Source organism: Meles meles, chromosome 3, assembly GCF_922984935.1.
Source record: "Meles meles chromosome 3, mMelMel3.1 paternal haplotype, whole genome shotgun sequence".
NCBI classification, from domain to species: Eukaryota; Metazoa; Chordata; class Mammalia; order Carnivora; family Mustelidae; genus Meles; species Meles meles.
Genome location: NC_060068.1, coordinates 106,818,858 through 106,834,018, shown reverse-complemented (window position 1 = coordinate 106,834,018; position 15,161 = coordinate 106,818,858). Strand labels below are relative to the sequence as shown.

At 40.5% G+C, this 15,161-nt stretch overlaps 2 protein-coding genes across 2 annotated transcripts in view; one reads left to right on the top strand and one right to left on the bottom strand.

The window, feature by feature from the left end:
* Positions 1–15,161, top strand: part of CTNNA1 (catenin alpha 1) — a 190,317-nt gene that overhangs the window by 111,958 nt on the left and 63,198 nt on the right. The window lies entirely within an intron of this gene.
* On the bottom strand, positions 3,592–9,976 carry LRRTM2 (leucine rich repeat transmembrane neuronal 2). Its single transcript, XM_045998669.1, has 2 exons — positions 9,569–9,976; positions 3,592–9,230 (listed from the first exon to the last, which is right to left on the bottom strand). The coding sequence occupies exons 1-2, from the start codon at positions 9,570–9,572 to the stop codon at positions 7,684–7,686; spliced, it is 1,551 nt and encodes a 516-aa protein (XP_045854625.1). The 5' UTR covers positions 9,573–9,976; the 3' UTR covers positions 3,592–7,683.

Here is a 15,161-nt window from a genome sequence, read left to right as displayed (position 1 = left end):
CATGTTAGGGATGAGAAGCTCAAGGGACAGTGAGGTTGAAGGACTTGTCCATGGTCACAGGCACAGTGTGGAATAGGTCTCTTAATCACTGTGCTCTTTACTCCTTTTGAAATCTAAATTTTTTTCTGATAGAGAATGAGGGGCAGTTACATTTGTGACAGCCATCAGATCAGTGAATGCTTTATCTTTTTAAATGCATTCTTTCTTAGAAAATTAGTTACCATTTTTAAGATTCTAGCAGTTAGGGTTATCATCAGCACTAAAGATCTATGGAATGTGCTTCTTTTCATTCTTGATGTAGTTAGAAGATTTTAAAATTTTAAGTTGGACTCCTCGTGTTGTAATGGAGCAGATATTCACCAAGTGTCTCGTAGGTGATGGAACACTATAGTTTGGGTCGCAGGGATGTGAGTGATAAGGAGGAGACATTAACTGCTCTCCCAGGTAGGTGCACATTCAGTCTTGCTGACTGTATAGGCTTCACCCTTGGGTCACCACAAAGCATGCAACATGCTTGGGTAGGCCTCTTACAAGGATTTACACGAACAACAAGTCTATCTGTTCTTCATAACCTCCTTGGAGATACTGTCTGACATTTTTTCTTACTGATCCTGCAACTGGCTCTGTTTTATAAGTAATTCACAGGGTTTTGCACTTAAGTGTCTCTACCCCAAGTAAACTATTGTGCTGCTTTTATCAGATGAAAGCTCATGGTTTTGTTCTTTGCCTTAGCCACCAGGGGAAGGTCAAGGTCAAATTAGAAATAACTGTCCCATTATTCTGCTAGGGCTTTTTTAAAAAAATAAGTTTAATAAGTTTAATAATGAACTTTTTTAATACTTTTTTTTTTAAATAAGCTTTCTTTTAATAAGTTATCACAACCCTTTAGAATCTGGTGAAATATTCAGACATACATAAAATACTTGCATTGTAATTTCAAAAGGTTCTTGCTTTCTATGAAACATATCCTGGACCCTTAGAGTTAAGAATCCTTGCTTCTGATCTTTTCATATCCATATTTAAACCATTTGGGGCACCTGGGTGGCTCAGATGGTTAAACATCTGCCTTTGACTCAGGTCATGATCCTGGGTCCTGGGATCGAGCCCCTCCTTGGGCTCCTGGCTCATTGGGGAGCCTGCTTCTCTCTCTCCTGCCTCCTTGCTCATTCTCTATCTCTGTATGACTCTCTCTTAAATGAATAAATAAAATCTTTAAAAAATATATGAACCATTTAGTTCATGTGAATGTGTTAAGTTCTGTTTCCTTGACTTCATAGAAATAAGTTATATGAAATGATAAATAGTTTTCAAAGGTGTAAGGTGCTGAGCAGTTGCTCTGTGTATATTTGGCAGCTAGGCCATGGGAAATATTTTAGTCTATATTAAGGAACTTTTTTGCTTCTCATGGTGATGAAGCAGGTGGGCAAATATCAGTGGCTGTATAGTTTCTAATTTTTCAAAAGAAGCAACTTATAGGTTTTACATGTATATATTTAAATTATACACATATGTGTATTTGTGTGTGTAAATATGTGCAGGTACACATCTGTATTTTTTGTACAAATACCACAGCCTAAACATGGAGTTCTTATGCTCTGAACACAATTTTGAATGGAGAGTCAGTTAGTGAAGTTAAAACATTTTTTTTAAATATCTTATTTGACAGAGAGAAATCACAACTAGGCAGAGAGGCAGGCAGAGAGAGAGGAGGAAGCAGGCTCCCTGCGGAGCGGAGAGCCGGATGTGGGGCTTGATCCCAGGATCCTGGGATCATGACCTGAGCCGAAGGCAGAGGCCTAACCCACTAGCCACCCAGGCGCCCCGAAGTTAAAACATTTTTATATCTCTGTACCATAGTTTTTGGTCAGGTGTCTTGATGAAAGTTGTAAAACTGCTTTGGGTTTGTCTCTGGGGTTGCAGTTTTAAAATCTGGTTCTCAAGTGAGGAAAGAGTATCTTGTGTCTTAGCGTGGTGATAGAGGTATTGGCCCTGCCTTCAGGCTAATTGTTCACAGATACTTCTTCATGTTGGGGTTCTGGTGGAAGGTCCTGAGACCCATGTGGTAGACTTTGCTCTTGGGCCTCCATGTATTAAGGGTTGGTGTATGTTCAGTTTGCAGACTTTGCAGGGTAGGGTGCCTCGTTGTACTTGCCTTTGGAAATTTCTTTCTCTTTAATGTCCCCTGTGGCTAGGGGAAGGGAGGCTCAACATGTGTCCCTAAAGAGTGTTCCCAAAACTTTGGCTGGTGAGGAGGAACTCATGCTAAGAAGGAGTGATGTTTGGAATAGCTATGATTTTTCATCTCTCTTTCTCTCTTTGTGAAAGACAATTTGTAGTACATTTTGTCTAAGGGAGATTTGAGTACCCAGCTGGTTAGATATATTTAAAGAAAGGGAAAAAAAATCACTTGAAACAGACCTTGAAGAAATCTATTATAAATTTGAGTGGGAACCTGAGAATGCTGTGGCATACAGGCAAAACTAATTAAAATAGCTGATAAAGAAATGAGATGTAGCTTTACATGGGATTTTCAAGATTTAAATGTACGAGAATTAGGTTAATAAGCTCTTTTAACTCCATATAGTATAGGAATTCGGTTCTTTGTGCAATTTGAAACCACCATCACCTCTGCCTTCTAGTGCATACATGATGAGTTTGACAGTAAAATTTTGTGCTGTGGTTCCTGTCTCTGCCCTTGTTACTGCTGAGATTCCTGGTGTGATAGCTCTCTTAGCCTCTCTGATCCCCTTAATCCTGGGTAAAAGGGGTGGCCTTGTTTCTTCCTGCGGTGTAGTCCTGCTGCATTGCTCTGGCCTAGAGAAGTAGCAAGTACATCCAGTCAAATGTGGCAGTTCCTGGCAGCCAGTTCCTTGAGACCACGGCACTTTCTGTACAACCCCCCTACCCCCACCCCACCACCATGCTGCCCAGGCATAGCATCTTATCCTGGGGTTGTTTATTCCAAGCAAAGGCCACTACTTAAAAATCTTACCTTCCTTTTCCCTATCCATATTTGCTGAGCTGGTGTCTCAGAGTGCGGTAGGGTATATGGGGATCCTAGAGATCTCAGCATGGTCAGCACCTATGGCCATCCCTCCCAGGAATGGTGTGTAAGGTGCTGTTGGTGTCTGTCCCCACCAGAGAACTGCCAAGGTAAAGGCCAAGTTGCTGTTTGCTGGATACAGGCAGTCTTTTTGAAGCTCCTCAGGATGTAGTGGCAGTCCAGCCTTAGGCCCTGTGATCCCTATGGATAGCTGTTTATCCACTCCCTAAGGCTTGTGACAGAGCAACTTCTTATTGCAGAACTGCTAGCTGTTGGCCTGGTAGCTTTTTGGCTAGGGCTGTCCCCAATCCCCTCACCACCCAACCACCACCACCCCATCCTTCGCTTAGTTTAACCTTTCTCTCAATGAAGAGAGTTGATTAACTGCCCTTTACTCAACTGGCATATTTGGCATTGTAGAGAATATGGTACAAAACAAATGTTCATTTAAGGTTTCTCTGTTCTGTCACAAATGGTTTTTCAAGTTTCACATGTCAAAATTGATTGCCTACCAAGGAAAAGCTTAACAAAAAAAAGACATTCACTTTTTACAGTATACACAATTTTAATAACAAATCTTTCCTGTACACTGCACTTTGTTATCCCCCTGTCCCCGTTACAATAGTATTTTCTTCCCACCCCCCCCAACCCAGTTGCCCACCTCCCAGCAAAAACAAACAAAACAGAAAAATGGCTCTTAAGGTGATTGAACACAATGTGTTTGGACTGTATTCTTAGTGTCCAGTCTCAGTGTTGATAGGAAGGTTCACCAAACATTCCATATATCAGACTTTTTTTTTTTTTTTTTAAGATTACCAAGGAAGAATATGTTAGTTGAAGGAGTAGCAGAGGTTTCCAAATGTTTGTATGAATAGCTTGTATGAAAGCTTGAACAGTCATTTTCCTTGTGTTTTTGGCCTTATTCAAGTACTGTGATTTTGCCCTAGGTTAAGAACAGGAATATTTAATTACCTATAGATGATCTTATCATTTTTATCTTCATCTTTTTCTGGTTGAAGCACTTATTAAGCCAATGAAATATGAAGATCATGTCCCAAAACAGACTTTGAGAAAGATCTCTCACTGTATTGCTCTATTAGGAAAATGATCATGTAAGTCAGCTTCTCAAAATATTCTTTTAAAATTTCATATAGATATCCACATTTTAGGAAGAGAACATTTATAGCTTTTTGCCCTGATAGCATGTGTAGGAAGTATGCCTTAAGAAAATGATATGCCTGTTTTGAATTTTAGGATTTGACCTAGCGATACAGAGGGCTCATTTTTATTGGAAAGATGGAGTCTAGCCCTTGGTGACTAGCATTAGAATAAGCAGATGGATTTTAATAATTAGTGGAGTTGGAAAGTTCAGTCGATTCCATTCATTGAATTGGTATAGAAATTAACTTAGGCACATTAAGAAATTACATGTGTTAGTGCAGATTTTTGGCTTAAAAAATTAGTATCTTTGCTATTTGATGTTGGCAGTGGGTATTCTGAGTTGTGTGTGGATTTGCAGATTTATCAGCCCACTCTGATTTCAGAAAAGTGATTGAAATCCCTGGCAAGCTACAGAAATGAATATAAACGATTCCAAACAAGCTCTTGGTTACTAGGTGGGTACGTATCATAGCCTTCTTAGGTTTTCTTTTTCCAGAGATTTAATTATTTTTCTGGTTCTTGTTTAAGTGGTCATTTTCCTCAAACCTTGAAAGTGAAAAAAGATCTGAGGGAGGGGGGAGGCGCTGAAGAGGATAAGACGACACTGATAAAACAAAAGCTCTAACATCATATTACCAGGATCTGCAGTGTAGCTGTGATGCTCTTACACCCTAGCCAGTTGGTAAAGAGAGGACATATGACTAACAGTCTCATCTTCAAACCTGTGCCGATACCGAAACACAAATAGGCCAAAATTCAATTGAATCCTGCCTTCAACAAGCAGTTGAAAGGAAGTGTGCACTTTAAATGAAAAAGGAAAATGCTGCCTGGCACTGTTACTTTTCTCTGAGAGCATTACCCAAAAAATGGAGGGCAAAAAATTTTTATAGTTGTCGACTGGAAAGTATTCCTTAGTGGCTTTGCTATGTTGTTTCCCAGAATTTACTGAATTGCTTGCTTTCCCACTTTACTTTTCTACACACATTAAGGATTTTGTCAGTTGATGGTCTGTTTTACTAAAGGTAATCTTTAATATTTATGTGGGAATTTTTAGCCAGTATTTCTCATCCTTCTCTTCACAGTTGAATTAATGCTGGTTGTGGATGAAATGACGGAAAATACTCCATGCTATCCTTTAGGGCTAGTGGAGTCTGTGTGTTCAGGGCACAGTTGTGTTATGACAAAGCTTACCCTGACAAATGGCCATGGTTACCCTGATAAATGGGTTGGTAAATTTTAGCTCATGGAGCTCTCATTTGTAATGGGGCTTCTGATCCAGCCCCTCCATAGGGAAGCAGTGATCTGCGCTCTATGCCGTAAAATCAGCTTCTGTCTCTGCTCAGGCAGGCCCAGGGTCTGGTTTAATAAGAAATGAAATGCTCACCGCTCAAGATCAGCTGAACACAGCTGGGCTGAGACTTTGCCAAACTAATCTACCCACCCTAAAAAATATAGAGAGCACATTTTTACCTTAATTTGTGATCTCATCTGCGTTTTTACTGATAGACGTTTTCTTTGAAATGTAGGTAGACACCCCTCTCTTAATATTAAAAGAAGAAAAAAATTACAGTTAAATCTCATGGGTTAAACTGTAGTCTTAGCATGTTTGCAGTTCAGTCCTGGGAAGAAAACATGCCTTGGATAGAAGGATAACGTGTTAATGGTCATATTAAGGGAAAGATTAGCTCTTTTTTTGGTTTTGTTTTGTTTTGTTTTTTGTTTTTAATGGTAGTGGTTTTCTCTAAGGATATATGCCTTTTTTCACATAGAGCCAATGTCAGTTGTAGAAATGCTCATTTTTCTAAAATTAAGCTAGTCTAATTTAATGGGTTTTGCTACTACATGCAAGAAACCTCTTTTATGGAAAAATTCTATATGAAATGATGACTTGGATCTAAATCCCGAATATGTCATAGTTTCTTTGTAGAAATCATAATCAAAGAAATGAGATACTTGTGGCTCTTTTCTGCATGTAAAGTGTGGCATCGTTACCATTTGTTAATTATGGAATGTTTTTATTAACACTCTCTCTCCTTTTCAGCTGCAGGTCCCAGGGCCTTGCCCTGTTTGTTGCAGATTGTGTAGTTAACCTTTGCCTCACTCATGCCTGTCTTTTAACTTAAGCTATACTGTTTCTTTGGGTCACATTTCAAAATGCTGCCTTTCCCTTTCATCCCTTCACCTCCATGCCACCTTTGCATTACCGCTGTGTGGCTGTATAGGCATGTAGAATGTTCTCCTCAGTAATATGTTGTTCCCTTCACTTAGAAGGAACTGCTCTTATAGTATGGATAGATATCTTTATTAAATAGCCAAATTTCAGCATATAATATTTAGAAAGTGATTTTTTTCTTGGTTCCATTATACTATATATTAAGAACTAGTGTTATGCCTCTTGCTAGCCAGTTGTTTTTAATTTGGCTTTCTGAGGTTTGAAGATGAGGAGAAGGCAGAAGAAAGAGGTTTAAACCCCTTTGTCAAGGCATCTTTGATCATGGAGGGAGGGAGAGAATTTTTGTGTGTGCTTTCAAACTAGAGGGAGCAGGTCACAGGATTGTTAAATTGACTCAGTTTATCTCTTTTCTCTCCAAAATAATTTCTAAATCTTTTTTTTACATGTAAATGTAAATATAGGATTTAGTAAACTAATTAGTAAAATGGTGATTTAATACTAGTTTAAGAAAATTGTCTAAATGCCACAAAAATCAACATTTCCATTATAAGTAAAACTAGAGATATGTCACATGGAGTCAGTGTAATTATTTACTATTGATTTCATTGTAATGAGACCTTTTCACAATCACTTGGATTCATTATTTAAATATATTAAAGAGTCACTCAGCTTATTAGAATTACATAAAGGGTTCTGATTTCATAATGTGGACTTCGATAGTATCTACCAACCCAGGCAAAAACTCTGGAAGAAGAGTGTTTAATATTTACCAGTCTTCAGCATACATCAAATTCTACTTCCCACACTGGCAGTAAATTGTAGATTTGAGTAAATACCAAATTATCATATAAGGGAACTTTGCTAAGCCTTCTTTTAAGCAGCAAGCCAGTTGTGGTACTTGGGATGGAGAGCAGTGATCTAACAAGTATTGATCTGTATCTTTTTCTGCTCAGTAGCTTCTTTCCAAACTGTTTTCAGTAGAAAAAAAATAGCATATGGAGACCTTAGTGTAAATGTTTACACATAATAGTTTATAATTACATACATGAAATGTCTTATTTTGAAGTAAGCATTTTTAGACTTTGCAACAAGAGTGCAAATTAATAAGAGCTTTGCTTCATATAACACTTAAAATATGGTTTCATAAAAAAAATTAAAAATACTTCAACACTTCAAAAACTTAAGTCTCCACTTGATTTGGAAAATTAGGCTTAATGTCACCATTGGTAAAAATTAGGTATGTATTTAGCCCCTACTATGTAAAATAGGTTACTTATCTGATGTAATTTTTGATGACGGGCCGATATTATACTTCACATTCTTTGTATGGCAGCTGCTGACACTTGCACTGTCCATAACCGTTAATGATGATGAAGGGTCCTTCATGGGTGGGTTCATATTCATTATACGGTCCTTGGTCTGACATGTTTGACATATGGAGTCGTGTTTGGGATCGGAGCTGCCTGTGGTTCTGAATCATTGAGCACTGCCTAATTCTTCTTAAAGTGGGAGGGCAGCACTTCCTGGAGATGAACACTATAAAAATAATAAAAAAGAAAGAAAACAATAAAGCCATTGTTCCTGTAATTACCCGCTGAGTGAAGATGGCATTGTCTGGTTCGGGAAAGTGTTCCTCAGTAGTAACTGCTATGCCTGCAGTAGTTGGGATTTCTTTGTCTCCCACATGGTAACTTGATGAGCTTATTCTTTTTGTGTATTCAGTGGTTGGATCTCTGTAAGTTGTAGCCATGGCAGTGACAGTGGTTGATAAATTCCAGCAGAGCTGAAATCCGTGGACTGCATCTAGTATATCCTCTCCTTGGGTGTGGTCAGGGCTGTGACAGAGGATGGAATGTTCCCACCGACCTTGGAAACTGCCCAGCCAGGAGGCCAAAGCACATATTCGAGGGCTGCATTCCCACAGATTGCCAGAGAGGCCGACGGTTGTGAGGGATCTCAGGGAGTTTAAGATCTTGGAATCAAGGCTGTTTAACTTGTTGTTATCCATGAGGAGAATTTTAAGATTAGGCATCGTTTCAAACACTGTCAGGTCGATGGCTTTGATTTCATTTCCAGTCAAGTCTAGCTTTTCTAAAGTGCCCCAGGTCCACTCCATTCCACATGTCAAGTTGCTAATTTTGTTCCATTGTAAGAAGAGTGTGTGCAGACTGCTTAGCCGTAGGAAATGAGCAAAATTAATCTTCGTCAGCTGGTTGTGCTCCAGGTGAAGCTCTCTCAGTTTGATTAATCCTGCAAATCCATTGCGAGCCAAACTTCGCAAACGGTTTGTGCTCAAATCCAGAAACTCCAGACTACGACAGTCCCAGAACAGACGTACTGGGATAGTCCGCAGGGAGTTGGACCGTAAATGCAAGGTCTGCAGCTTCCGAAGGCCGTAGAAGAGCTCTGGATGCAGAGATGACAGCTGATTAAAAGACAGGTCCAAATTTTGCAGGTTAATCAGTTGAGTAAAAGTTGTGTTTGGCAAGTAAAATATTTTGTTGGAACTTAAGATTAATTCCTTAAGTTTATATAGTCCTTGAAAAGCATCTTCTTTTACTGTTGAAATTTGATTGTGGTCTAAGTGGAGCCAGGTAAGTTGACTGAAGCTGGCAAATTGATCCCTTTCGAGCTCTGTGATGTGATTGTGCCTCAGGGACAGGCCCAGAGAGCCCTTGTCTGTGGCGTTTGGCACTGAGCGGAAGCCCTGAGAGTCGCAGTAGAAGAGCAGCTTCTCACAGCGGCATTTGGGTGGACACGCCATACCCAGGGCAGGCAGCATTTTTAAAACCATACTCATTGCATATATTGCTGCCAGCATAGGGGCCCCTAATGGCCACTTGAAATGTAAGCCTGCAGAATATAATTTAAGGAAAACAAGAAGATAGGATATTTTTCAGCAGAATGTATGAGCTGTTAAAAAAAACAACATTATGGCGAAAGATTTCACTGCATATAACTTATTTTTCATTTGCTGCAGGAAAACTAACCTTTGTCAGTATGACTAGAACAAAACTTAAACCATTAAGAGAATAGAGCATGTTCTGTCATTAGCAATATAGACTGTTACCTAAACCTCAAAATCCAGAAATTGGACAGTGATTTTTTTCATAAAACATGAATTCAGTGGCTTATTTTAAAAAGCACGATTCCTTGCTGACTGTACAAGACACACAAATGCATGGACTTACCCATTCTTCTGAGCACATTGGAGGCTGCATTCAGTCGCGGTTGTTAGACTCAACGCAGTGAGTCTGTAAAAGGCTCTAACATGCAGGAGCCTTTGACCAGTTTCCTGTTTTCTGTGTCCCAGGCTTTCTGAGCAAAATTGAATCCACCAGGGTGAGTTATTTTTTTCCTTAGGATATTCCTCTTGAAAGCATTGGTTTCATTTTCTGTGTCCTCTCTGCTTCCCTTAATCAGTTTTGAATGTAAGTTATTAATTTCGTCCTCCTTTAACTGCTCGGCTGGTTAATCAAAGCTTCAGTCTCTCCTTTCCGCAGCCGTTAGTTCCCTCGGTCTTAACTTGTTGATGGCAGATGGGCGGCTTGTTGCAGAGAAGAGCTCCTGGAGCAGCATGAGTGCATTTACTGAAAAGCTTTTCCGAGAAACGGCACAAGAATGGAATTGCTTATGTGCTGCGACCACACAGAACTGTATATAGGCTGACGTCACTGGGTGACGTGTCTTTTGTTTGGGTTTTCCAGAAGCTTTACTGTTATAAAGCACTGTGCTTTGTAACAGTATCGGGGTCGCTGTAAGACCCCTTGATTGTAATAAAGGAAGAAAGAGGACCCCTGACTTAAAAACATGGTATTCCTTCAGTGTAGGAAGCAGCAGTGAGGTATAATAAAGGCTGCATTCAGGAAGACCCGTCTGAACAGTGAGTTGGGATAGCAGAGTGATGATTTTTAATGCTTGGAAGAGCCAGTGTTAGACTGCTGGTTCTGCAGAGAGAGATCATCTACATGGGCAGGAGCCTGCACGATTTGTGAAGTGCAGACTTAACGCTGGCCTGTGCGGGGTAGTGCCTGCTGCTCTGGTAGTTTGGAAAGCTACTCAGTCACCTTGTTGTCATGCTTGGCAAAAATAGAAGCCTGACTATGATTTGCTTTAGATGTGTTGGAAAACTAGCCAAGGTGGGCTTGGCTTCTTGTCATTAAGAGCATAACACCATAAACCAAGAATGAAGAGGGGGGAAAAACCTTACAATACAAAGTATTTGGTTACTTTTGCTCCTTGAGAATTGAAGGGGAAATTGAGTTAAAAAGATTTCTTTTTCTGTCTCATTTTACAACAATGTTTTGATCATAGTGCTGATGGAAAAATAATGCTGATTTGATCTTTAGATCAAATACTGCATGCCCTAAATAAACATAAACCTAGAACAGAAGTGATTTAGGACAAGTGATAGAGCATTGTTAGATTCTGGTATAGTCCCTCGTATTTACCTCTGAATCTCACCTACTCCTTCAGCTGAAAGGACTGAGCTTGATTTGGGGCATTGTAGCCCCCATGTAACAGAGTATTTGCATACTTAATAGCTCCTACCGGCACACATAAGAACTGACTTTGAGTCTGATACTCACTGTTGTTGGAATCTCTGGTGAATGCAGAAGGTCACTTCTACTTTGGAATAGGATTTTGTTTTTACTTGACCTGTGTCTTCTCCTTGTTGAATAGTGTCATCATTTTTCAGAACTTGGTTATGAACGTACAATTCCATGTTTATCTTTTTTTAAGGTTTTATTTATTTGAGAGACCACTAGAGAGAGAGAGCAAGCATGAGTCGGGGGCAGAGGGAGAAGAAGCAGGCATCCTGTTGAGCAGGGAGCCCAACGTGAGGCTCGATCCCAGGACCCCAGGATCATGAGCCAAAGGCAGACACTTAACCAACTGAGCCACCCGGGTGCCCCCAGGTCCATGTTTAATATACTGTAAATGTGAAGGATTTCTCTAGCATTAGTCAGGGCCATACACACACACACACACACACACACACACACACACACACACACATACACACGTATGTGTATATACACATATACATACACATACATGTGTGTGTGTGTATTCATATATTCAGGCCTGACAAATGTAAGACCTTTTACACGTCTTACCTTATATTAATTTGGGCTTCCATGCCAATTCTTGCCATACCGTTGGTGCTTAACCTAGAGGCAAAAATTTCAAAACTACCTGTGGTGTCTGTGAAACCAGAACATCATTGGCCTCTTGGCTTCCGGGAGCTTTATCCCACTGAGTAAGAAGTTATCCTCCAAAGAGGCATAGTTCCTGTGTTGAAAGGTGTTACTGGAGTGAGAATTGGAGGAATCCAAGGTCCTGTCCTCGGGGCCCTGCATGAAGGTGCTGTGGAAGCATCAGCAACTGCAGGTGGGTTAGTCTAAGTCCTCTTAGAAGCAGACCCCAAGATGGATTAGATGTATTAGAGTTATATTTGGAAAGTACATAGAGATATAAAAGGAGAGAGAAGACAGTAGGAATACTTTATAGGCCACTGGAGTCTTCAGGCCACAGAGGAAGGTAAGATTGGACAGATAGTCATAAACTGCAGTGCATCCCCAGGCCATAGCCAAGCTCCCAAGCCAGAACTGCTCGTGAGAGGAACCCCACATTCTTAATGAGCCTGTGGTAGTACTCTTGCCATTTTCCTACTTGCTGGTTAAGGGAGGGGGAAAGGTTCTGTTTTAGACCTAAAGGATGTCACTGCCCCCCGCATTGATCTCATCTTTTCCGAAGTCTTGTCTGTCCACAGGCCAGAAGTTCTTAACCTGGGTCCATAGACTGATTTGCAGAATTCTGTTTCTTGTGCATTTTTCTGTGAATAAGTTTTTTTTTTTTTAAAGATTTTATTTATTTATTTGACAGACAGATCACAAGTCGGCAGAGAGGCAGGCAGAGAGAGGGAGGAGGAAGCAGGCTCCCTGCTGAGCAGAGAGCCGGATGCGGGGCTCGATCCCAGGACCCTGGAATCACGACCCGAGCCGAAGGCAGAGGCTTTAACCCACTTCGTACAGGGCCTGTGAGCATGGGTGACAGAGTTCCTGCTCTACAGCAACTTTCTCCCAAAACATCTAAGGAGGGGGAGTCTGATAAGGACTGTGTCTTAATATTTTTTTTAAAGGAAAAGCAGCCCTTGGATTACTGTAACTGCCCTTATTGAATGAAGTTAGCTACTCCCTGATTTCAAAACAAAAAAAGGAAAAACAAAAAATACCTTTAACATGCAAGAGGAACTGGATTAAATTCTTCCCTGAAGTAACCCCTTTGGTTCCATGTGGAGAAAAGCATTAGAGTCAGTTGGATTAGACCAACCACAATTAGGAATGAGTTGTATGTGAAAATTTAGAAGGAAAGCATCTCCTTCCCCTTGGACTCTTGGTTCCTTTCTGCTCTCTAGTCTGCTTGCGTACCTCTTACATGTTAACAAATGAAGAATGCTTAAATTATATTATCCCAGCACTGTTAGACCAGATTTGTGGGCACCCAGAAAAGCACTAGTGCGATCAAGAGTAATTATGTGTGTGTGTATGTATTTATTTATTTATCTGTCTATTTGACAGAGAGATCACAAGTAGGCAGAGAAGGAGACCCAGAGAGAGGGGCGAAGCAGGCTCCCCACTGAGCAGAGACACGCCCGCCCCCCCCCCCCCCCATATGCAGGGCTCAATCCCAGGACCCTGGGATCATGACCCGAGCCAAAGGCAGAGGCTTAACCCACTGAGCCACCCAGGTGCCCCAAGAGTAATTATTTTTTCATGCATCTGGAGAAGTGGGCAGTAATACACAGTACCCAGAGAGTTCCTTCTAAGTCACAAGTCATCTTGCCTTCTCTTTGGGTTCAGAAGGTTGTCTGTGGAACCAAAGAAGATACAGTGTTTGTCTTAAAATTGGTGGAGTACATGGTTCCCGTTGATGGAATTTTATATTATTATTATTTTTTTTAATCTTTTTCTTTAGCTCAAAGGACTAAGCAAAGATCCATGTTCTTTCTGAATTAAACTTACTGTTGGTTTCATTTTAGGCAGCTTTACTCTCCATACATATGCCTTTGACTTAATTAAAGTGGCAATTCAGCCTCTGGAAAGGGCTGTCCATATCCTCTGCTCAAGTTTTCACTGCTTTGTTGTTGTTTGTGACAAGGCAAAGGAGAAGCAGAGTCAAACTCATCTCTCTTTTCTGAATGGCTTTAAGCAAAAGTAATTGAGTCAAGCGGCAGGGCTTAGGTGCTGTAGTTATGTGCATTACTCTACATGAAAGTTTGCTTTTGATACGTATTGCTGATTAGGGAGAATTATTTCCCTGCTCAGAGAGGCAGATGTACAGTTACATGGAATTTTCTTTTCATTTGTGGTAGAGCCAGAGCTTGATTTTTGCATTACACTAAAAAGTCAAATGTTTCTTGAATCATTCCCAAATCCAAAAATTGTAATAACTCTAATACCAGTGGTGCTGCACATAGGTGCTCTGGAGAAGTACCTTAAAATAAGCGTCATTCAGGTCCCCTCTGCCTCGTCATCATGACAGGTGAACTCCAAAGCCTGGTTGAGTCAGGGACTCTTTATTGGGGTCTACACGTCCTTGTAGCTCAGGCCTCCCTCTAATGGACTGTCCCAGGGAAGGGATGGGGCTAAATGCTGTTTCTGATCCACAGCTGGATCCTTGTCACACCTGGCATGGCCCACAGAGGGCATGCATAAATGGTTTGTCAGTGGGAAAAACAAACAAACAAACAAAAAAACCTTGTTGCTGCCAGTCTTGATTGCTACTTGGAGGATCTCCTCAGGTTTATAAAAAAATGATGGTCATTTTTGGGTGAAGGTCCTAGATTTTGTGGGTCTAAGTATATCCCCTACTAAGAACCTTTTAGGGTTCTTAGTTGGCAACCTCATATTTGGGCCTATATTAGACTAAGTGGTTTTCTTTTGTAGGGAAGAGGGAAAGAAGATGAAAGAAGATTACGATAAATCCTAGAGTTGTTCACTGCTTTCATACTACATGTATTTGGGGGCAAAGATATGACTGTTCTTTTAAAAAATTATTTGATTTGCTATTTAGAAAAAAAGAAAAACCAGTGAAGTTCCTGCTGAACATTAGCCTGTTATCTTCTCAAGAAACAAATTGTGAATGACAGAGGCAGATAGAATATATAAGGATGCATTGGCTTTACCAGTTTATCATGTTGGGATGGATTAAAGAGTAGTTGATGGTCCCAGGTGGAGCTGGAGGATCTGAGAGCATTCAGAACACTAGGCTCCCAGGGTCTTGGTGTTCATTAGACCACTGTTGTGTGTAAATAAATAGGGGATGGTTGGTAATCTTTCTTTTCAAATACCTTTTTAAAAGTCAGTTGTCCACATAAGGCCGGGAATCCCCGTTTTTTACTAGATCTTTGTCCCTATCCTTACCCTCCATTGATTTTGATATTTAAAAGTCCTTTTGTTCTCTTGTTACTTAACATGACTGAGAAAACAGAAAGAAGGAGTAGTGGTGCCACAGTGATGGTGAACTGTGTTCCTTTTGATGCAATAACTTACAAACTTAGGGATTTCTTCTAGCTTTGGAGGCATGTGCTTTTTGGTAGTTGTTGCTGGTGGGGGTAGCAGGGCTAGGATCGGGTAACAGCCCAACTCTCTAGTGCTAATTTTGTAATCTGTGTCCAAGACGAGGTAATTCAGCAGTAAATCTGGGGTGATGCACTGAAGAGTCAGACATTAGGTGAGGGGAAATCTTTCATAGGTGCATTTCAGCCATGAAGATCTT